General features: G+C 45.2%; 1 protein-coding gene across 2 annotated transcripts in view; it reads right to left on the bottom strand.

The window, feature by feature from the left end:
* FARS2 (phenylalanyl-tRNA synthetase 2, mitochondrial) overlaps positions 1 to 23,931 on the bottom strand; it is a 211,833-nt gene that overhangs the window by 76,185 nt on the left and 111,717 nt on the right. For both annotated transcript variants that reach the window (XM_081206493.1, XM_081206494.1), the window contains exon 7: positions 8,025 to 8,185. In XM_081206493.1, coding sequence (XP_081062619.1) covers positions 8,025 to 8,185 — 161 coding nt within the window. The remainder of the gene's footprint in view (positions 1 to 8,024; positions 8,186 to 23,931) is intronic.

Genomic DNA, 23,931 nt, shown 5'->3' with positions numbered 1-23,931 from the left:
AAAAGTGATTCACTTAAGTGGGAGAAACCACAGTGGCGTATCTGAAGACACAACTGGAGTACCTGGTACCTGACCCATTGACACCAGTCCTTAAGTATTAATGTTATCTGCACAATCCTAGATGCCATTTTTCTTGGTCACTGTGAAGCGTGACAGAATGTTGGGAGCTTTTATGGAGATGCTAATCTAGAAAGGCCTTTATATATGCAAATATATCTCAGCAACAGAAATTGCTCTATGGATTACTTAAGCATTCAATGCAACCATTATACGTTACCTTTCGGAATAATAATAAAGACTACGCTTTATGTAGTCAAGGATTTTTTATATGTATTCATTTATGAGCTGTTTGCTGAAAGAAGTCTCAGAGGCAAAACTCTTGAGTGGATAAAAATTTAGAGTGCATTCTGCACTGTGGAACATTTACTTTTTGAAACGGGCCTGCTTTCTTTAGGTACTACTTAAGGAAGCATTAGGACTTAACCGCAGTTGGATTTGGTTTTGTCTTTGAGAATAAAGAATTTAAGTATTACCCATGCCACAGAATTATGCCACTGGAATTGAATGCGTGTATATTTATTTTGAATCCAGAGGTAAGATTATCACTTGAAACCAAATGGATCGACATTCTATTAGAATGTACAGACTCTGCTTTTTGGGTAAAAAAAAAATATCCAAACAAATTGAAGGGCAGTGAGGGCAAATGGGGTAATGGGCAGGGAGAGTAGAAGGAAAACAACACCACGATGAAGCAACAGCCAAGGGAACGAAAGGGGCAGCACAGCCGTGTGAACATTTGGCATGTTGAGTATTTTTCAGTATCTGTCAGCCTGCATCAATTGTGCTCCTTTCAAAGCACATATCAAATTTAGAGAACATTGACACAGCACTAATATATTGTCTCTATGTGAATTGGACCTGAACTTTGATACACTTGATTTTTCTTTTGTCTCCTGCTGTTCTGATAACAAGCTTTCTGCATTTCCTAATCATATGCACTCTTTCTTCCTGGAATTTCAGACCTGGGTTATTTCTCCACTAAAATATGGAAAACCCTAGCACACATTCTCAAAAGGAAAAGGAATAAAAAATACCTTAGAGATGTGATCATGACTTTTTTTTTAATATTCAAGGTTTATATCCTGCCTTATTGCAGAAGCTAACACCCAAAAAATATAAAAATTATGGCAGTGAAATTGTGGGGGGAATCACTTATTTCTAGCCTTTAATGTAGCTGGACTTAGCATTGACTAAAAGAAGGCAGGAAATAGCATATGGGAAATGGGGGCAATGGGGGGGATTTCATTATAAGCAGGAGGAAAGCTAATAATTAATAACAGATGGTAATAAATGATTTATGTGAGAGTATATTGGGGTTTCTCCGAAATAAATGAAGGTCTTGGTCACATAAGATACAAACAGCTTTCAACATGTGTCCATTGGCTGGTACATCTGGGCAAAAAAATGAAGAGCCCTTTTCTTTAAAATGTAGAAATACAAGATGGGTTTTTAGCTACTTACAACATTTGGGCTTTTCCTGTACTCTACCATCTGTTCTGCTATGAGCAGCAACCACAATGGTCTTATAAAACACAATGGAGAGAAACAAGTTAACTGTGAAATGAAACTTGGTACAATCAGAGTTACATAAAGTAGATTTATGTTCAGCAAGACACCTTTAAATATGTGCCTGGCCAGAGCAGGACAGCACAGTGTACCTTAAAAGTTAAAGCATAAACCTTCCTGCTTCAGTTATAAACATACTTGGGAATCTGTGATGGCAGCTTCCACCCAAGATATTGGGGTGGGGGTGGGGTTGTGCAAAGATACGGATGCAGAGAAATCATCAGAAATGGATATTTTCCTTTTATCTCGTAACGCTAGCTATTCCAAGGGACACAACCTAATGAAGTTTATCTAGGATAGAAGGGATGATGCAATCTGGTGCAATTTCTTTAGAACTTTTGGGTGACTGACACCTAGGCTTAATATTGACTCAACCAAGACCTGAGAATGAAGTAACTCCCCTATAATCAGAAGGGGAGGCCCTGATGGGGCTGCTGCAACTGGCTGCAGTTGGCCCTGACCCATCATAGGGCACTGGACCTCTACTAAGAAGGAGGAACTGCTTCTACGATGTTTATCTGCATCTGATGCTTAATGGTACCCAGGAAACTTAGGTGCCGCCTTTATTCTTGGCTAAGGTGTGCTGCCAGTCCAGTGTCTCGCTTCCTTCCCTTAAAGGTACCCCTGACCATTAGGTCCAGTTGTGACCGACTCTGGGGTTGCGGCGCTCATCTCGCTTTATTGGCCGAGGGAGCCAGCATACAGCTTCTGGGTCATGTGGCCAGCAGGACTAAACTGCTTCTGGTGAACCAGAGCAGCGCACGAAAACGCCGTTTACCTTCCCGCCGGAGCAGTACCTATTTATCTACTTGCACTTTGACATGCTTTCGAACTGCTAGGTTGGCAGGAGCAGGGACCGAGCAACAGGAGCTCACTCCATCGCAGGGATTCGAACTGCTGACCTTTTAATCAGCAAGTCCTAGGTTCTGTGGTTTAACCCACAGCGCCACCTGTGTCCCAAAAGGAAAAGGACCCCTGGGCGGTTAAGTCCAGTCAAAGGTGACTATGGGGTTGCAGCGCTCATCTCACTTTCAGGCCGAGGGAGCCGGTGTTTGTCCACAGACAGCTTTCCAGGTCATGTGGCCAGCAAGACTAAACCGCTTCTGGCACAACAGGACACTGTGATTGAAACCAGAGCTCACGGAAACACGGTTTACCTTCCCGCCGGAGTGGTACCTATTTATCTACTTGTACTTTGACATGCTTTCGAACTGCTAGGTTGGCAGGAGCAGGGACCGAGCAATGGGAGCTCAGCCCGTAGCGGGGATTTGAACCGCCGACCTTTTGATCGGCAAGCCCTAGGCTCTGTGGTTTAACCCACAGCGCCACCCGTGTCCCTTTTCCTTCCCTTACTATGCTTCATTTCTACCCTCTGTGCATAGAGTCGACTGGCCATGGAGGATGACAACTTGTGCAATGGAGAGCAGCTGAGGTTGCAGGGCAGCAAATGGCCCTGTTTGCGCTCGCACGATGCTTATTGCAATGCTTCAGTTCCCTCTTGCAAACGTAGGATTCATTTAGATTATGGCTGCATTTTTAAAGGAAGGCTTTTCATTCCTGATAGCATCTGGTCAATCATTATTAAGTCGTGTATTTCTTAGGAACAGTTGGGACGTCTGCTAATATTACATGATATGCTCTCTATTAAAGCACATCTAGGGGTTTTATTTTCCCAGAAAGAATAGTGAATGGAATTCTTACGAGCAAACCAGTATAAATGCAATTTCATCAAAATCAGGACTGAAATCTTTGTGTTATGCGATTTTCCTGGAGTCAACACCTAACTCTGAACAGAACTGGACTCTGAGTCACGATCTGGATGTTTGCTGGACTGCTGCATTGTGATTTTGATTGTTTGCTAAGCCTTTCAATTTCAGCGCTGTCTTTTATTTTCAAACGCTTGCTAAACGGCATTTTAAATTGCTCCTGAATCTTTTAAAAATGCTTCTGAAGGGCATTTAAAAATAACTATTTTGTGCTAATAATGAATTATTGCTTCAAAACAAACAATTAGAAACCCTGCTGTAATATCTGACAATAGTGTAATACTGACAAAGGAGTGATTTTGACATCTGACATGCCCAGGTCATGATAAACCATGGTTTACTAAGACTTGAGAGAATGCTCTTGCTTCACTCCCCTGCCCCTAAGTATCAGCAACAAACTACAATATCTGGCTTAGCACTATGTCCAAACCAAGGACTATAATTTGTTTCAGTCAAAGAAACCATATTTGGTAAGCCAAGAACAAACCTTGGCTTCAAATCATGTTTTGTTAGGAGTGTGAAACAAACCACAGCCTTCAGTTTGGATATACTGCTAAGCCAAGGACCATGGTTCATAGTTCCTATTCATGTGAGGAGTGAAGAGAAAGCTGTCTAAACATTCACAGTAAACCACTAACTGTGATTTACCATGACATGCAAGTACAGCCAGTGTTAGCTACTCATGAAATGCCTCTTTCAAATGGTTCCTTGGCCATGTACTCTGTAGTAATGACATGTCACAGTTTGTTATCCAGGAAGCTTGTTTGGAGTTGCATCTGTGAGAGCAGGACTCCACGGGAATCTAGGAGGAAGTTTTGCAGCTAGCAAATTCATATGTATCATTTTCTCATATTTACTTGGTGGATTTAATTCCACTCTATTCAGTGGGCTCAGAGTTGCTTGTTCCCAAATCATTATCAAATTAAATGAAATGATTTGAGGGATAAAAGAGGCTGAATTAAATTTTTAAAAAATGATTCTTTATAGCCATAAAACCTATTGAAACAACAATCTTGAACAACCATATCTTACTGTACATAATCTGTTGCAATAAGCATCAAACTGGGGGTAAAAGGGCAGAGTCAGCGACTTGTTTGTACTCTGTTACACATAAGGAGAACCAAAAGTGGTTTATCATTTAATGCTTTAATACCAGCCAATAAAATAAAAATTGCTTACAGCAGCTATATCAAGGAGTGTTCGACCACAAGGCCATTCTATACTGTCTACAACTTGACTTTTCAGTGATCTTGGAATAGAAAACCAATCTTTTGAATGATTCGATGCATGTCCATACCACAAATCATCATTCCATGCCAAAGCAGTTTTCAAAGTTTCCCCCAACCACCTTCTCCACAAGACAACAGTCCCGTGAAGAAAGAATGTGCATTTAACTTCATGGATTTGGTCCTGAGTGACAATCAGACAGTTTGCGAGGTGTATTTACAAAACTAAGTTCACTCACAGAAACCCACGGTAGAGGTCAATTGGATGCCACCGTATAAATATGACTGGTGCTGACTGCTTTTTACCCCCAGTTTAGAATGTGTGCTTAAGTGTACTTTAGGTTGCCTGAAGTGTTCTCACGACTTTATAGAACCAAGTGGCACACGTGCGGAATACATTTTCACTGAGTTGAATCCTACGGACAGAAACTGCAGCCAAATAACTCAGTTCTACAATAATATATCTTACTTCCAACGTATAAGGCTCGGGATTCTTTGGTACAAGCCTAGATACTCTCACAAGTATATGCAAACTCAGATATACGCACTTCACACATATCCTCAATTACAATCAAGCTAATGAGCCAATAAATCAAATCACAGGCTGAACCTCATTATTTTAGGCATCCAAGTTCAATTTGCTTACTAATGGCTGCATGGCTGCTTTTAATAGATGTGCTATTAAAAAGTAAACATAATGAATGAATAACTATTTAGGCATCATTACCCTATAAAGATGAAAAATTTCAAAGAATGCGGAACCCATGGAAGCTACTTACTTTTTTTTTATTGTGGAAAAATGCTAATCATAAACTCAGATCGCAAACGTAAATTACACAGAGGGAAAGAGCTAGTAAAAGCATCATCAGGTCTACCCCAACTTCATATTGATGTTGAATGAGCTGAAATGGCTAGTTTGTACACACATAGTTGTTTGTCCTGAAACGAACAGTACAGATGAGGAAGCAATTCCTCACCCCCACCAATTTGGCGTATTTTGGGGGTTCCGAATATACCCAAACAAGGTTTTGATTTCTCAGTGGCCTCATGTATCATTGCATTGTACAACATGGATACAGCGACATCCCAATCTTTAAATTTATCGTGGCACCTCTAATTCTCCTGCGTTGGGACATGACAACATCATAGTGAAAGCATGCAGCCCACAGCCCACCCAAAGCAAGGAACTTCACGAATGATTCCTTGATCCTGCGTATGTATTAGAGAGAGAAATGCTTTTGAGTGGAATTGCAACATTTTCTAGCATCGGTGGATCTTCGTCTTCCCACAACCTCATGGGCCAACTTTGACAGATGGCCAGCCCCACTCACTTATAAATCATCTGATGTCATGATGGTGTCTAGTGATTGACAGGTGGGTGATCCACCCATCATAGTGGGTCCACATGGGTAGGGTGAAAGGTCTTCTTTGCCAACGTTTCTCATAGGGAACAAACTAGCAAAGCAGAACCGAGGAGGGCTGGACACTCTGCTGTGCAGCTGATGAAGCAGAGGGTTTCATCCTGCTTGCTGCAGAGGTCTACTTCGCCAGTGAGCTCCCCGCTGAGAATGTGCTAGCAAAACAGCATGCAGCAGGAGGAATCCCTGCCCTGCTCAAGCTGACATTCCCCAGTAACGTCAGCCAATGGGCAGGTTGGTGTGGTTTGGGGAAAGTGGCCTCACAAGCCATGTTCAACCTCATGGTGGGCCAAGAATGGTCTGTGGGGCCAGAGGTTCCTCATCCCTGCATTACAGCACACCTGGGCTGAACAGAAATGTCGACTATCTCTGATCAGGGGCAGTGATGGTGGTGGCAAGGCTGCAGAAGTGGTGTCTCAGATGGGAGGAAAGGATGCTATCTACTCATTCGGATGCTGTCTTGCCACCCGGTCCCCCTTCAATATTGCACTAGTTTTGAACCTCGAAGGGATTATTATATTACTGCAGTTCCTTTCCATCTGAAATAGCGTTGTGTTGAATCATTGCTATGTTCCCTCCTACCCCTTTGGACCTCATGAGTGCAGATAACATGCTCTTGCCACCTGGGGATTAGCTTCAGGGCCACTCTCAGACGATTTTGCACCTCTTTGGTGGTTCACCCTTCTCTTCCTTCCCAGCTCTTAGCATGCGGCGATGATGTATTGTGAGCCTAGTTTCAGATGTGCTCCAGCCTTTGGAGCCAAAGACTGCAGTTGGTTGTTAGCCCTGGTCAAGGCAAGGCACCCCACCCCCAAGCCTGTGACATTCTGCCATTATTAATCCACACTGGATCTGGGGCTTGGCTCAGTGAGTTCTGCACATATCCATGAGCTTTGGGCAGTTGCCCACCTTTGCTGTGTGCTGGCTCCAGCCATGTCAGCCAAGCAACTCCCAACGTTGCGATTAGGAAACATATTGCACCATGCTGTGGAACTCCCAAGACTTTCCACAAAAACCGAGTGCTGGAGCATCATCGCATAAATCTGTGATACTTGTATATGTCCAGATTTGTTTACTCTTCCAGCTTTTCTCCCAGGCCTCCCACTTGCAAATTCTTCTCAAAGCTGTTTAAGCAGAACGAGACGGGCAGATTCCTTTTGGAATCGCAAGCTCTTTCCCACATGTCTTGTGCAAATCAACAAGCATGAGACGTCTTGGTAGCCTAACCATTTTTGGAAATCAGTGCACACAGCATGTGGCGGTGAAACCTCTGTGAAAAGGTGAAATCAATAAAATTAAAGACACGCGTGTGTGTGTGTGTGTGTGTGTGTGTGTGTGTGTTTTGTTTGTTTTTTTAAAAAGCACCACCACCTACAGAAAGCTGAGATGAATTTGCACATACATACTGCTTACAAATGCTACTGATTCAAAAGTTAACCTTAAAAATATTCAGCAAATGAAGTTTGCTTCAAGAAATAGGATATAAGCTGCCTTTGCATTAAGAATGAGCAACTTGCCTCTTCCTTCATGTAGATGCCTACATAGAGAGCCAGTGTGGTGCATAGCTGTCAACATTTCCCCTTTTTTAAGGGAAATTCCCTTATTCCGAATTGGAAAAGGGAAAAGTTGACAGCTATGGTGTAGTGTGGTGGTTAGAGTGTTGGACTAGGACCTGGGAGACCAGGGTTCAAATCCCCACTCAGCCAGGAAGCTCGCTGGGTGACCTTGGGCCAGTCACTGTCTCTCCTCTTAGCCTAACCTCACAGGGTTGTTGTGAGGACTAAATGGGGAGAAGGGGAACTATGTATGCCACCTTGAGCTCCTTGCGGGGGGCAGGGGAGTGGGCTAGAAATGCCATAAATAGGCTGCCATTGAAATGGATGAGAGCATCACAACGCTGCTGTAAACAAAGGGAAGCAGAACTTCCAGGCATTGCTCTCTGCAAACTCTCACTTTCCTTAAACATCGTTCCAACGTTTCAATCTTACCTGGAATTGTATTCTTTGGTTAATGTGAGGCACGTGGAACTGTTTCAGGAAACGCTCGTCTTTGCTCCAGAAAAGTCGGATGTCAGGGATCCCATACAGGATCATGGCCAGCCTCTCCAACCCCAGGCCAAACGCCCAGCCGATTTTGTTCTCTGCGCCAGCTGCAATTACACAAAGAAAAACACACAAGGCCTTAACGGGAGAATAAAGGCAAAAGTAAGATTGGTATTCTAAAAGGTGGGATAAAAATCTATTAAATAAATGCATATTAAATACATAAATGAAAAGCTGTGTTTCATTAGAAAACCCCCACCAAAAATAGTTCATATGAGGGAACTTTTTAAAGAATCAGCCATGCCTGCTAATTTTATGCCTCATCCCCCAAAAAAGGAAATACAGTCATATCTCATGTTACGTTTGCTTCAGGTTGAGCATTTTCAGGTTGCGTCCTGCGGCGCCCCAGAAGTACCGGAAAGGATTACTTCCGGGTTTCACCGCTTGCGCATGAGCAAATGCGCAAAATGATGTCATGCGCATGTGCAGAAGTGGTGAATTGCGACCTGCACACGTGGGTTGTGTTCTTCTCAGGTTGTGAACAGGCCTCTGGAACAGATCCCGTTTGCAACCAGAGGTACCACTGTATAGATCAGGAGTAGCTAACATGGAGCGCTATGGATGTTGCTAAACTATAACTTCCACCAGTTCCAGTACCTCGCAATGAAGAGCGCAAAATCGGCAGAGGAAACTAATGGACCAAACATAGTGCAGTTAGTGCACCTATTGTTCTCCATATGGAAAGAACCAGTCAAAACCACAAACAAAATCCCAAAGCAAGGTACAGGTACAGGTTGAAGGTTAAGGTTGGAAGCCTGTCAGAATACGGGTGACATTTCCAGATCACAAAGCAACCTTCCACTGAACACGTTGTTTCCAAAGTGGCAGCTGTAGCGTTCGCACAGAGCCTCTGGTCATTCCAGGACTATTGACCCTGCACCACGGCTTATCTCTTCCACTGCCACTAACCAGGTTTCTCCGGTAATATATTCAGACCCAGTCAGGTTGTAGCGCATTAACAAAGATTCCAGTTTATTGTGAACGCAAACAAGTTCTAAATACTTTGAAACACTTGTAATCCGATTCACTCTCTCTGTCTCCCCTCTGTCTCTGACTCCTATGCCTCCCACCCACAAGAAACCAACCGAAATAACTGCCAAAACCCGTGTTGTGCCTTAAACACAGTTAGGCTCCGCCCCTGGGCTTTCTTATTGGTCAGTCTATTAACCCTTTCTCTCTCCCCCCCCCCAGTACGACATCTCCATAATGAGTGGGCAAACGCCACATTAGCCAATTAGCAGATGCAGATGAAAGGCTGCATGAAATCCTACCTGGCAAATTTGAAAAGCAGAGGACCCTGTTTCTCTTGGCTGACCAACACACTGCAAGTCACTCTGCTCTAGGTAGGAGGGAAACATAACAGGTGGAATTCCAGTTCCGTTCCCCCCCCCCCAGCCCACCTGGGAAATATCTGGAAGAAATGACGGCCTATTTGAGTTTTGGCTAGCCATTCTTTCAATATTGCCAATTGCTTGCTTTGGCAATCAGGCTGTTTTCCCCACAGATGTGGTCAGATGCCTTTTTCTTTTGGGGACATCTGTTGCATTGCTTGTTCCTTAAAACAGCTGATATTCTCTGTATGCTGCGTGGCTGTGAAGAAAGGTTGTCCACATGGATCAGCCCGCATAGATCAACCCACAAAATCCAGACAATGGAAAACACTTCTAGATTAGCACTATTACTACTACCAGGTTGGTAAGCAAGTAGCTCCAGATAACTCAAGCAAAAAAAGCAACTTTGCAAATAATTATCATTGTTGGCAGTGCTGTTGTGCACCTAGATTAACTACAGAGATAAGTATCATCACCGCCGTTTAAAGAAATGGATGACAAATGAAATGCCAGACTCCCATAATTCTATAATTACAGTGTAATAGCAATTAATGCAATCTTATTTCCTACTAGAAATTATGTGAAACGCTAAAGGGACCACTGTGCCTTTTAAGACTCACCCTTATCATCAAGTTGCAGCTCGTCTATCATTATCCAAAATATAATTGAAAGACAAAAAAAAAAAAAGCCAAGCAAAAACAAACTTGGCAGGCAGCTCTTAATTGCTCCTTTCCTATCTAGTATGAGGCTTGTCAGCAAATCTCAAAAGAAAAGCACAACGGTATGTGTTGACATTCGATCTCCACTCATCACTACAAGCCCACTTTGAGCATCAATCACATTTGTTAATAAGTGAAATGGTGTGAAATACCAACATTTTAAATTACTGGAATGCTGTTTCGCTATTGTCAAAAATTCCAGAGACCTTTCTTTTTAGGGGGGGGGGGAGAGAATAACGAAGAATTTAATCCATGCATTTCAGAGATGGGGTGGCAATCATAACCATACACTGTCTTCCATATTTCCCTGTATACAACTTGTCTTCACTACTACTAGTCTTTGTAAAAGACTATAGGAAATCCATCAGGATGAATAAAGGTAAAGGTAAAGGGACCCCTGACCATTAGGTCCAGTCCTGACTGACTCTGGGGTTGCGGCGCTCATCTCACTTTATTGGCCGAGGGAGCCGGCGTACAGCTTCCGGGTCATGTGGCCAGCATGACTAAGCCGCTTCTGGCGAACCAGAGCAGCGCACGGAAAGGCCGTTTACCTTCCCGCCAGAGTGATACCTATTTATCTACTTGCACTTTGGGGCGTGCTTTCGAACTACTAGGTTGGCAGGAGCTGGGACCGAGCAACGGGAGCTCACCCCATTGCAGGGATTCGAACATCCGACCCACAAGCCCTAGGCTCTGTGGTTTAACCCACAGCGCCACCTGCGTTCCATCAGGATGAATACCGACAGCCAATACCAGAGGAAAGCATTCTGGTTGCCCCCTCCCCCATGCTCCAGACTACAACTCTCATCGGTACCTGTCAGCATGGCCAATGGCCAGGAATGATGAGAACGACAGTCCAGAACACCAAGAGGGAGCCAAGTTGCCTACTCTGGTCTACAGTGATTGGCAGCAGCTCTCCAAGGTTTCAGATAAGCATCTTCCCAGCCATTGTTGGTTTTGTGTGATTCCCAATCTGTCTCACTCATTGATCCCTGTAGTACAATTAGACTAGCAGCAGTCAGCTTGGTGATGGGCACAGCTGATGCTTGCCTTGCTGGCTGTGTAGCCTGCAAAAGGACTCTGACTGCGGGAGGTAGCTGGTTTCTAGATGCAACCTTACAGCGTGCGGCAAGAGGCGCTGATATGCTTAATGAAGCTTGTTAAGAGTAAATTAGTCAAATATTCCAAGGCCTTAGCTAGACTCAGTTAGAGGGAAGACAGAAGAAGAGTGTTCAACGGTGAGTTATGAATCACAAAAAAACTTGTAACAGTCTGTAAAAGCACCTGTGACTGACCAATAGCAGTAAATCCTTCCTTTTTATTTGGCTGGACACGTCTGGTCCAGTAGGGGGTAGAGCTAAAATACGATAGCTCTCCATTTGCTGAACAGCATTTGCTTAAAGAACTACAAGGTTGATTACTTCAAACACAGCAGCCAAATTCATCTGGTGCTCGGTGACCACCCAAAGAATAGTTACGAGCTTCAAGCTTGAGTCATCAAGGTAGGCCTCAAAATAAGCAAATATATTTATTGTTAGAAAACAGTTGATGTTTAATAACCTCAGCTCATGGGTCTGCTTGGCTGCCACCACACAAATGAACTCATGTGGACCCAGGCATTTGAAAACAGAAGCATACCTACAAACAGTGATGTTAAGATCACAGATATTAGTCAGATCAATTTTGTGCCTGTGTGATATTGCGTTACAGTGACCATGATTCACCTCTCCCAATGCCTGGACTCACTCTACCCTGCACATGACCATCACATCAGCCTGAGTGTTGGAATGGGCCTGTTGTTTCAACCTTTTCTGTGACTGCAGAATGACGCCAGCTGTTAAGAAGAAGCCAGGTAGCAAATACAGGTAGAATCAATGTATTCTGACAAATAATCTTATACTGAAAATTCAAAGGCATTCATCAGAAGACATAGGAATAAAAGTTGACCTCTTTAAATATAATATTTAGCCTACTGGCCATGTTCCAAATGCAGATCAGAGTGCTGCCAACAATTTATCATTCTTCCCTTCTTCCCTGACATGTCTTTACTTTTGACCTTTCAACATAGTTCATCAGGCAGTATTCACTACCTGAATAACAACCTAGACTCACTTAAAAAAAATTTGTGCCCCCTAAAAGCAAAATACCTTTCATTGGTATTAGGCTGTTACTAAAACTATGTAGAACTTTGAACTGGTCAACCAACCAGAGCACCTTTCTTTTCATAAACCTTAAGTCATTGATGGTACAGTGGTGCCTCGCAAGACGAAATTAATTCGTTCCGCAAGTTTTTTCTTCTTGCGAGTTTTTCGTCTTGCGATGCACGGTTTCCCATAGGAATGCATTGAAAATCAATTAATGCGTTCCTATGGAAACCGCCTTCAGACCAGGTCCGGGGACAGTCTGTCCCCCGACCTCTTCTGAAGGCTGGGGGGGGACAAGGGCTTTTCTTTCCACCCCCAGCATTTTAAAAAACCCCGGGACAGCGGAGGACTTCTCCGCTGTCCGGGGCGATCTTAAAATGCTGGTGGGCGGCATTTTAAAATCGCCCGGGACAGCGGAGGACTTCTCTGCTGTCCGGGGCGATGTAAAAGCCCCTGGGAAGGCAGGCAGGGGGGACAAAGACTTTTGCCCCCCGCCCGCCTTCAGAAGAGGTCCTGGACCTCTTCTGAAGGCGGGCGGGGGCGAAAGTCTTTGCCCCCCCCCCGCCTGCCTTCAAAAGCCGTCCGGGACAGCGGAGAAACGCGCTGCCTTTCTCCGCTCTCCCGGGAAGGCAGGCAGGGGGGAGCAAAGACTTTCGCCCCCCGCCCGCCTTCAGAAGAGGTCCTGGACCTCTTCTGAAGGCGGGCGGGGGGCGAAAGTCTTTGCTCCCCCCCGCCTGCCTTCAAAAGCCGTCCGGGATAGCGGGAAGCGCTTCCCTGCTATCCCGGACTGCTTTTAAAATGCTGGCGGTGGGGAGCAAAGCCTTTCGGCCCCCGCCGGCCTTCCTGGACCTCTTCTGAAGGCGGGCGGGGGGCGAAAGTCTTTGCTCCCCCCCGCCTGCCTTCAAAAGCCGTCCGGGACAGCGGAGAAACGCGCTGCCTTTCTCCACTCTCCCGGGAAGGCAGGCAGGGGGGAGCAAAGACTTTCGCCCCCCGCCCGCCTTCAGAAGAGGTCCTGGACCTCTTCTGAAGGCGGGCGGGGGGCGAAAGTCTTTGCTCCCCCCCGCCTGCCTTCAAAAGCCGTCCGGGATAGCGGGAAGCGCTTCCCTGCTATCCCGGACTGCTTTTAAAATGCTGGCGGTGGGGAGCAAAGCCTTTCGGCCCCCGCCGGCCTTCCTGGACCTCTTCTGAAGGCGGGCGGGGGGCGAAAGTCTTTGCTCCCCCCCGCCTGCCTTCAAAAGCCGTCCGGGACAGCGGAGAAACGCGCTGCCTTTCTCCGCTCTCCCGGGAAGGCAGGCAGGGGGGAGCAAAGACTTTCACCCCCCGTCCCCCCGGACTGCTTTTAAAATGCTGGCGGTGGGGAGCAAAGCCTTTCGGCCCCCGCCGGCCTTCCTGGACCTCTTCTGAAGGCCGGAGGGGGGGAAAGGCTTTGCTCCCCACCACCAGCATTTAAAAGAGGTCCCCGGAGATTTCCCTATGGGCTTTCTTCTTGCGAAGCAAGCCCATAGGGAAATCCGTCTTGCGAAGCGCCTCCAAAACAGAAAACCCTTTCGTCTTGCGGGTTTTCCGTCTTGTGAGGCATTCGTCTTGCGAGGTACCAGATTAACCATGAAGGGTTACGGCATTATTTGTGCATAGCAATCCAAATCCGTATTATGGGGGCTGGGAGTGTTATATAAATGTGCTTTTATGACAATGCAGCAAAAAAAATAGCTTCGGGGAAATCCTGCTAGTCAAAGGCATTGAAAAGACACAGGAGAACAGAACAGGATGATGTCATGGCACATAGTTCTTCCACATGTTGTTGTTGTCATGTCTGACTCTTCATGACCCCATGGATCAAAGCACACCAGGCACTCCTGTCTTCCACTGCCTCCCGCAGTTTGGTCAAACTCATGTTAGTAGCTTCGAGAACACTGTCCAACCATCTCGTCCTCTGTCGTCCCCTTCTCCTTGTGTCCTCAATCTTTCCCCACATCAGGGTCTTTTCCAGGGAGTCTTCTCTTCTCATGAGGTAGCCAAAGTATTAGAGCCTCAGCTTCAGGATCTGTCCTTCCAGTGAGCACTCAGGGCTGATTTTCTTCAGAATGGATAGGTTTGACCTTCTTGCAGTCCATGGGACTCTCAAGAGTCTCCTCCAGCACCATAATTCAAAAGCATCAATTCTTTGGCGATCAGCAGGAAATAACTTGAGCTGGGGATCGTTGAGGGATGAGCTGTAGCTCACTGGGGAAGCACAAGCTTTGAACACAATAGTTGAGTCCCCAGCATCTCAAAATAGGACTAGGGCAGACCACACTGCCTCAGACCCTGGAGAGATGTCGCCAGTGAGTAGATAGTTCTAGCTAGACCAGTGTTTCCCAAACTTGGGCCTCCAGCTGTTTTTGGACTACAACTCCCATCATCCCTGACCACTGGTCTTGCTAGCTAGGGATGATGGGAGTTGTAGTCCAGAAACAGCTGGAGACCCAAGTTTGGGAAACACTAAGCTAGAAGCCTTGAGTGGGAAGCCTGTGGTCCTTCAGATGATGTTGGGCTCCAACTTCCATCAGTCCTGGACAGCATGGCTAATAATTAGGGGTGTGAGTTTTAGCCCAACAACATCTTCAAGGCCACGCGTTCCCCACCTCAAGCTAGATGGGGCACATAATTGATAAAAAATTTCCTGAAATAACTGATAGTAGGAAAGAGTTATGAAAAGGATTAGTCAAAGCAGGAGAAGGTAAGAATATCAGCAGTGGTCAAGTAGGACAAACAGGGCATCCGTTCGGTTCTCATAATATTTTCACATGTAACACCAAGAAATGCATCTAAGTCTCTATTGTGTGTGTTAATGCCACAACATGAATGTTGTAAACAGCAGAGAAAATTTGGAATTGGGGGGGGGGGGATGAAATGTAGCTTTTAACCAATGTAGGTTTCACCTTTACATTACAGACTGATTAAAACACAAACTTATTTAAGTTTCACGTTTGAAGATACCCTTAGGCTGTCCATAGTATATTTAGCTGGTGGACTGCTCTATCATTCCTTTGTGTCTCAAGCATTCCTGATCCAGCCTCATCTATTTTCATGTTCATTTAGGAAACAGTTGAGGTGAAGGTTACACAAGGGAGCAAAATGAAATTTGTGGCTTGTGTCCCTGGAGACCAAGCCAGCTCTCATTCGAGTTAGCCCTAGAGGTGTGCTCAAACCATCATGTTCTCTTTCACCTTGGATCAGAAATTGTTCTCCAGATGAAAGACAGCCAGATAAATGAGAGAAAATGCAATTAAATGTCTGCCGCTGTCACACAAAGTCACCATAGAGTATGACTCCCCCCATTTGCTTTGTGTTACGTTAAGTTACATTCTAGAACTGCAGTAACTAAACACCAGTTCAGACATTATATCTTTTGTCCAAGTCAGCCATGTGCTCTACCTTGAGCTTACACAACTTGGGCATAAGGACTGCCTTGCAGGATCAGACCAAGAGGTTATTTAGCCCAGTCATGGGCAAGCTCCCAGCTCAAACTCAGAAGCAAGCTGAGCCATTTCCTCCCAAACTGGAACATAGTATAGTGGTACCTCAGTTTACGAACTTAATCCGTTCTGGAACTCCGTTCTTAAACCGAAACTGTTCTTAAACTGAGGTGCACTTTCCCTAATGAGGCCTCTTGCCGCCGGTGCCCTTCCACTGTTCGGATTCCGTTCTTAGACCAAGGTAAAGTTCGCAAACTGGGACACTACTTCCTGTTTTGCGGAGTTCATAAACCAAATCGTTCATAAACAGGACTGTTCTTAAACCTACCCTATTCCTGTGAGCTCCTAAACCTCTCCTCTACCCTGACCTGCCAAATACCTGCCATCCTTCCTTCAATCTGATTTACCAGTCTGGCATTTGGGAGCCAGCAAACCACAGCAAGCAGTTGCAAAGAAGGGAGGGTGGTCTTCCCCCCTCTCCCCCACCCACCCACCTGGCATGCTACATAGCCCGTGTGGAATGTATTTTCCCCAAAGGTCAAAACATGAAGTCAATGAGATGCTACATCTTTATCTCACAGAACTGCAATCCTCACAGAACTTCTAGCCCAAATGGTTGCCATTAATTTGATTGGAATTAGTTTTATAATGAAATTATTTTAGAATGTTTTACCATTTTACTGTTGTTAGCCGCTCTGAGCCCGGCTTCAGCTGGGGAGGGCGGGATATAAATAAAAATAATTATTATTATTATTATTATTATTATTATTATTATTATTATTATTATTATTATGATAATTTTGTGGGGAAAGCCCTGTTCAGGAGTTCACTCATCCAATGAGAATCAAATGAGGGAGACCAAGGGCATGCTGGAAGTATGCCTTCCCTGACATCTAACATAGCTCCATCGGTATAGCATGAGACTCTAAATCTCAGGGTTGTGGGTTTGAGCCCCATATTGGGCAAAAGATTCTTGCATCGCAGGGAGTTGGAATAGATGATCCTTGTAGTCCCTTCCAACACTAGAATTCTCTGATTCTTTACCAATCCTCCACAAGCAGATGGAGGATGTTCTTCCAAAGCAGGGAGTCTCCCCTAACTCGTGAAGGTTTCCCACATCATTTTAAACCTTGCATATTCAGGGCTGTAGACTGCACATGTTTCTATGTGACCTGGCTCCTAAACTGCTTCAACTGGCAAGCAAAAATGTTCATCTTCTTCCCCAATATACTGGCAGGGCATGCACACATATAGATTTTATGCAGCTACATCTGGTTAATATAGCTACTGTTAGTACTGAAAACTAAAAAAGTAATCTATCAGTGGGTGTAGGTAGGGCTGCTGCTTCAGGTCCACCCATTTAGCCTTTAAACTGATTATTTGATCTTCAAAGAACAAGAATTTATGTGTGTGAGAGAGAGGGGGGGGGAGTGGGAGAGATAGAGATGTTCAGTTGCTTGAAATGAAAACAGATATCTTCTTGCATGCATAGCAATGCCTCAAGGTGACTGAAACAGCTTCCTTTCACATCAAGAGCTGAGAGTAAAAACACTGCAGAACCTCAAAGAGCCAAAAGTCAGCGGCTTTTGGACAACAACTAGAGCAACCTAGATGTTGACACTGCCATATCCTACAAACTAAATGGGGCTTGGCCTGTGTGGCACTGGGAAGGGGTGCACACATGTTGGTTTGGTGCATTATTAGATAACCATTATCTGGTTGCATGAACCCCCACCCCACCTGCCTGCATCATCTCCATATGCCAGATGACTGGGAGGGGAATGAGTCTTGCTTCATTTTGAGCACGACTTTGGAGAGAGGTGGAGCACCTCTCTTTTGCCACTTCCTCTTTCCTCGGTCTTTATAGGGAACTACGACGGGAGCAGCTTTTTAAGTTCAGCACAGCACCTTGGAAAGTGAAGGAAGACCCTGTTAATTTGCCAAGCCCCCTACAGCTCAGTCAGCAGAGCGTTAGACTTATGATCTCAGGGTTGTGGGTTCAAACCCCACTTTGAGTGAAAGATTCCTGCATTGCAAGGGGTTGGACCAGATGATGATGATGAGAAGAAGAAGAAGAAGAAGAAGAAGAAGAAGAAGAAGAAGAAGAAGAAGAAGTTGTTATTTGTACCCCATCCATTTGTACCCCAGCCACTCTGGGCGGCTTCCAACAAAGATTAAAAATACATTAAAATGTCACACATTAAAAACTTCCCTGAACAGGGCTGCCTTCAGATGTCTTCCAAATGTCAGGTAGTTGTTTATCTTTGACATCTGATGGGAGGGCGTTCCACGGGGTGGGGGGGCGCCACTACCAAGAAGGCCCTCTGCCTGGTTCCCAGTAGCTTTGCTTCTTTCTGTGAGGGAACCCGCAGAAGGCCCTCGGCGCTGGACCTCTGTGTCTGGGCTGAACGATGGGGGTGGAGACGCTCCTTCAGGTATACTGATCCTCGTGGTCCCTTCCAACTCCACAATTCCGATTCTGTGCACTGATTCTATGCATCAGTTCATGAACAGCTCCGGAGAAGGGTGTTCACCACTGGCAAATAGACAGTGACTGGACTGAAAAGAACCCCAGGCACTGCAGGAAGCTGCTGTCCAGCTATCTAAACTGAAGCCCTGAAACACCAGATAGTATTGCAAGTAGTTTGCAAAATCAAAAAGAAATCCAGGGGTGGGTTGAGGGAAGCAATAAAAATGTGTCTGTGTTACAGCTGAGTAAATAAGGCAAACAGGGGGTGGGCGTTAATAGGGTGCCCATGTGTCCTACTGTATGCAGAAGGTCACAGATTCGGCCCCCACATCCTGCAGGTAGTGCCAAGAGGGATTTCTGCCTGAAACCCCACAGAGCCACTGCTAGGCAGTGTAAGGCAGCTCCCCAGGTTCTAATGCTTCCCTCATGACTGGAAAACTTGACTTTTCGCTACCACCAGTTGTAGTTGAAGCCAGCCGCCATTTTAAAATGGCCAGCACGCGGGAAATGTTGCTTTGCCAGAGAATAAGACAAGGAAGGCTATATACAAAAATTTCAGGATTGTTGATGTGTGAAAAGTTTTGCATGTAGAGGAGTAAAGCAGTCGGGCCTCAAAATAACTTTAGAAAATCATAAAAGGTTTTCTAAGGCAGTTTCAGCAAAACTCATAGAAGATATAATTTCTGAAACTACACACTTACCCACTGCGAAACATTAAGCCAGAGTTTTGAAAAGCTATTAAGAGGGATTGAAAGAACTTCCAATGGCACCTGTGACATTCACTTTCAGTGTTAATATCCTATTTTACCATGATGGCAGAGTAATAAGCTTTTAATTGAAAAAATGCAATTATACTACAATGAAGCACTGCGTTACGAATCAAAAAGCACATTGTTCTTTATGCTCATTGTTCTTAGGTTCACACTTGGAAGTTTGCGATTCATTACCAAGTGCAAAAGTTTCTACTCGGATGCGTTTCATATTGGAATGTTAGAGAGTCAAGCACCTCAAATGTCAAACCGTTATTCACAACATTTGTATATATTCCTTCTTCTAGGTAGCTCACTACAGTCTTGTGAGGTGCTTGAGGCTGAGAGAGAATGATTTCAGGATGGGCCATAGCTTTCCAGGTTCAATCCCCGCTATGAATCTCCCAATTTGAAACACTGGGGAGCCACTCCCAATCTATGTAGACAACAATGAGGTTGATGGACCAATGGGGTGACTTGGAATAAGGCAACCTGTGTTTTATCTGAGACAATTCCACAGAGACTGTGGGTTTTAATTGGGGAGAGGAGTTGCACTTCCAACACTTTAGTTCCTCTAAAACAGGCATCCCCAAAATCAGCCTGCCAGGTGTTTTGGGACTACAATTCCCATCATCTCTGACCACTGGTCCTGTTAGCTAGGGATGATGGGTAGTCCCAAAACATCTGGAGGGCCGAGTCTGGGAATGCCTGCTCTAAAACGTCTCTGTGCTCACTTGTACAAAGTTTGTTCCAAGAAGCTAGTCCTAGATATCCTTTACACATGCGTCCCTTTTTTTTGAAAACAACTTTCCCCCCTCCTGCTTAGGGTTTTCCCATATAGTCAGGTCAAACTGCCTTCTTTCAGTTAGCACACTGCGTCATTTCCAAAGTCATTAGCTTCTTGGCCCTACTGAAGAGACAAAATTGCACTAGAGTTTTCAAGTCATACCAACCATCTCCCCAGACAAGAGAACAACTACGCATGACACTCCTTTATCAAAGGAAGTGGTTTGCAAACTTCCTGCTTCCAACTAATCCCTTCCACACCGATCTGTCTGCTGAGGCAGTGTTCCCCAACCTTGGGCCTCCAGCTGTTTTTGGACTACAATTCCCATCATCTTTGACAACTGGTCTTGCTAGCGAGGGATGATGGGAGTTGTAGTCCAAAAACAGCTGGAGGCCCAAGGTTGGGGAACACTGTGCTGAGGAATCCCTGTGAATTTGCCCCAGAACCTTCCTTCCCAGAAGAGGATTCTGGGACCTACTGAGCCTCACCAGAAATTGAATAATGTTGCTCAATCCGCTCAGGATGGCAAGAAGGGAGCCAGGCTGTAGTGAGCAAGATAAGCCAGAGGTCTCCTCCAAGGTAATGTGGAGAGGAGGATTAACCTCACCCCCTCACCAGCTCGAAAGTTCACTGAGCCCTGTAGCTTGTTATGGCTCTTGCTGGGCACAGTCACAAAGCTATAGCCATCCTCCGTCTCCATCTCATAGCTGGAAGAGACACAGAGGCACCTATCCACCAGGCAGAGACAGAGAAAGCCCTTCCCATTCTGAGCTTGCAGTGCTTGTAGGGAAAGGCAGAGCCAAGTCAACTTCCTGTGCCCCTTTGGCTGGTGTCCTGCAAGCTTGGGACACTGGTCAGATGGACACAAAAAGAGAGACTTTGCAGAACTGGCGAAACTGACGGGAAGAATCCAGAACCAGCGAGACCAAGCATTCCAAAAGGACTGGAATAAATTTATATTATATTTGAAAGGCAGCTGTAAGCAATTGACATCATTAGCAGGGTTATCTGAAGATTTGTAAGATGAAATTGCTACCTATTCAGGTGGAGTGATTTAGTATTTTAGGGAATGATATAACAAGGATAGGAAACGAAGTGAAATGTAAAGATGTAAAGTCTAATTTTGTAAACGGGAGGAAGTCGTTAGGCTCAGTTGAGCCAAAGAGATAAAATAAGAGGATATGATGTTACGTAATGTGATTATATGAAAACCAATAAAAAACAAAAACAAAGAGAGAAAACCTCTCTCCCCTGCCTGCCCTTCTGAATAGTTGGAAGAAGGCTGGTTTCCTGACCTCTATTTCAGTTCCAAGCTTAGAGCGAGACAGAGCAGGAAATTCCCCCTGACTTTCTGCTGCCTTTCAAAGACATAGCATGAGGTCAGGGACAAGACCTGTCCTCTTGTGATGAGGGTGGGGGGCTCTGTCAGTAACACATTTTTGATGGCCAGTAGGACCAACGCTGTGGTCTAAACCATGGAGCCTAGGGCTTGCCGATCAGAAGCTTGGCGGTTTGAATCCCCGCAATGGGGTGAGTACAGTTGCTCGGTCCCTGCTCCTGCCAACCTAGCAGTCCGAAAGCACGTCAAAGTGCAAGTAGATAAATAGGTACCGCTCCAGCAGGAAGGTAAACGGTGTTTTCGTGCGCTGCTCTGGATTTGCCAGAAGCGGCTTAGTTATGCTGGCCACATGACCCGGAAAAACTGCGGACAAACGTCGGCTCCCTCAGCCAGTAAAGTGAGATGAGCACTGCAACCCCAGAGTCGTTCACGACTAGACTTGACTGTCAGGGGTCCTTTACCTTTAGGACCAGCCAAAATGTGCTGCTTCCTGGTCTTCTCCTATAACCCTGCATAACATGAAAACATTTATTAGGACACACATTGCATGGAAAGATCACAGGTGATGAGAAGTTGTGTTTAAAATGAAGTTTGCCATCTCCACATTTATCTGCTCATCGAGGAACCTCAGGCTTCCTTGGAACACAGTTTGAAAATGACAGATGCAAAGACTTCATCCAGAAGCATAAAGTCTTCCTTTTCCCTAGTTGCATGCATCAAGTTGCTGTGCTTAGAAGCCTCTACGTTCACCACTAGGCCTGGCAAACTCAACATTAACTACTGCGGCAGAGAAGTTGCCTGTCAGAATGTAGCTAAAGCTGGAATAATTCCAACCATAAACTGGCAGCTAGTCAGATGAGGACCAATTTTCTTAAGGATGATTGAAACAAGCTGGCTTATGTTTAGAGAACAAGGTTAGAAAACACTACATACAATGCAAAATGTTTAAGCTTTGCACCAGCACTGAATATGGATTATCTTTAGGTGTCAACAACAGTAATTAGGCAATTGATTAAGCCATGTACTAATTGTATGCTAGGCTGACCAAACAAGCATGCAAATTTATTTGGCTATTAAAGAGATGTAAAGAAATATGGATTTTCAGTCAGTCAACAGCAAGCTTTTAGAGGTGGGTGTTTTGTCCTTTGGGGTAGACGTTTGAACCTCTGATCGTTTTGGAAAGGAAAGTTAACACCTGTGACCCTCCTGCAACAAGAAAGGTATGGAGCTCATTTTATCTGCTACCTTGCAGGCTGGTTTCTCAGCATGAGAAAGAATATGGGAATCTCAATGAAGACGGACTAATTAAGAGACTTCCTTTCCCTCAAAGCTATGAGGAGGCACTCTGCCTCTTGCTCTATGAAACCCTTTCACAGAGAGGGGTTAGAAAGAAGCTCAAACCTCTTTGGTAGCTGTCCACACAGAAACGATTAAACTGTCTTATACAGTAGTACCTCTGGTTACGTACTTAATTCGTTCCGGAGGTCCGTTCTTAACCTGAAACTGTTCTTAATCTGAAGCACCACTTTAGCTAATGGGGCTTCCTGCTGCTGCTGCTGCTGCGCCGCCGCGCAATTTCTGTTCTCATCCTGAAGCAAAGTTCTTAACCCGAGGTACTATTTCTGGGTTAGCGGAGTCTGTAACTTGAAGCGTATGTAACCCAAGGTACCGCTGTACAGAGCCCTTCACCATATATGGACCATCTAGCCCAGAAGTCACAAATTCTGGGGTCCCATGGACACATTTTCAAAGTGGAAAAATTGTTATGTGTTCCACCCACACAACCAAGCACGCACAACTTATTACATCCACTATAATAAAATGATTTCCGGCTCCTATGTGGAGATGCCGGATATGTTCCATCCCTGATAGAATGGTGGGAGGAACCAGCTAGGGAACCACCAGAGGAAGAAGGCTCAGAACCCGAGGAGTAGTGGTAGGACAATGATGAGTGGTCGTCAGAGGGAGAAGAGGGGGGAAACAAGAAAGAGGTGTCAGAAGCAGACACCTTAGTGAGCTGGGGAAGAAATAATTCCAGAATCAGAGGCTGAAGCTGAAGCTGAAACAGGTGAGTGGGATGAGGGAGGCCAAGAGGCAGAGATGAGTCAGGCTAGTGAAGAGTCACAGGTGTCTCTCCCTCCTGCCACAACAAGCTCCCCTCCCCTCTGGTCTCCCAGAACCAGAAGAGGCATGAAAAGGGCAGAGGAAAGGTTGGCTGCATGCAGGCGCAGTCTCCGACTGTTTGGGGAAACGCCTTGGAGAGGAGAGGTCTGCAACACGCCAGCCCTTTCTACAAAAGCAAGCCATAAGTGGCAGCTTGTGGATTAACTTGAGCCTGGGAGTAGCCCCCATGATCCTCCAGCTATTGTTGGACTTTCTCACTTCAGCCCCAGTCAGCACAGGAAATGGTCAGGGATGATGAGAGCTGAAGCCCAATAGCATCTAGAGAGCACCACACTGCCCATCTGTCTAACCTCTCTTTTCCTAGGTAGAACTAAAAGAAAATGCTGCCAGGTTTGGTACCAGAGAAAACCTAGAGAGACAGATCCATTGCTGCATCTTACTTGGCAAAATAAGGCTTTCCCCTATAAGCAAATTACTTACACACAGGATTGCAAATATATATTAATTTGGTTCAACTGTGCAAGATTTATCAGGCTAGAATATCAAATGCTTTCAGGCTACTGTACTTTGGGCTTGCGCTATGTGAAAAGGCACTGATAAAACAGAATTATGAAGCCCCAAAAGCATTTAATAATCACAGAAACGAAGCACATGCACTAATAAAATTAACGT

Source organism: Podarcis bocagei (genome assembly GCF_964188305.1).
Source record: "Podarcis bocagei genome assembly, chromosome: 8".
Lineage (NCBI taxonomy): Eukaryota > Metazoa > Chordata > Lepidosauria > Squamata > Lacertidae > Podarcis > Podarcis bocagei.
The sequence above is the reverse complement of the archived record's forward strand: the minus strand, read 5'-3'. Positions and strand labels throughout refer to the sequence as shown.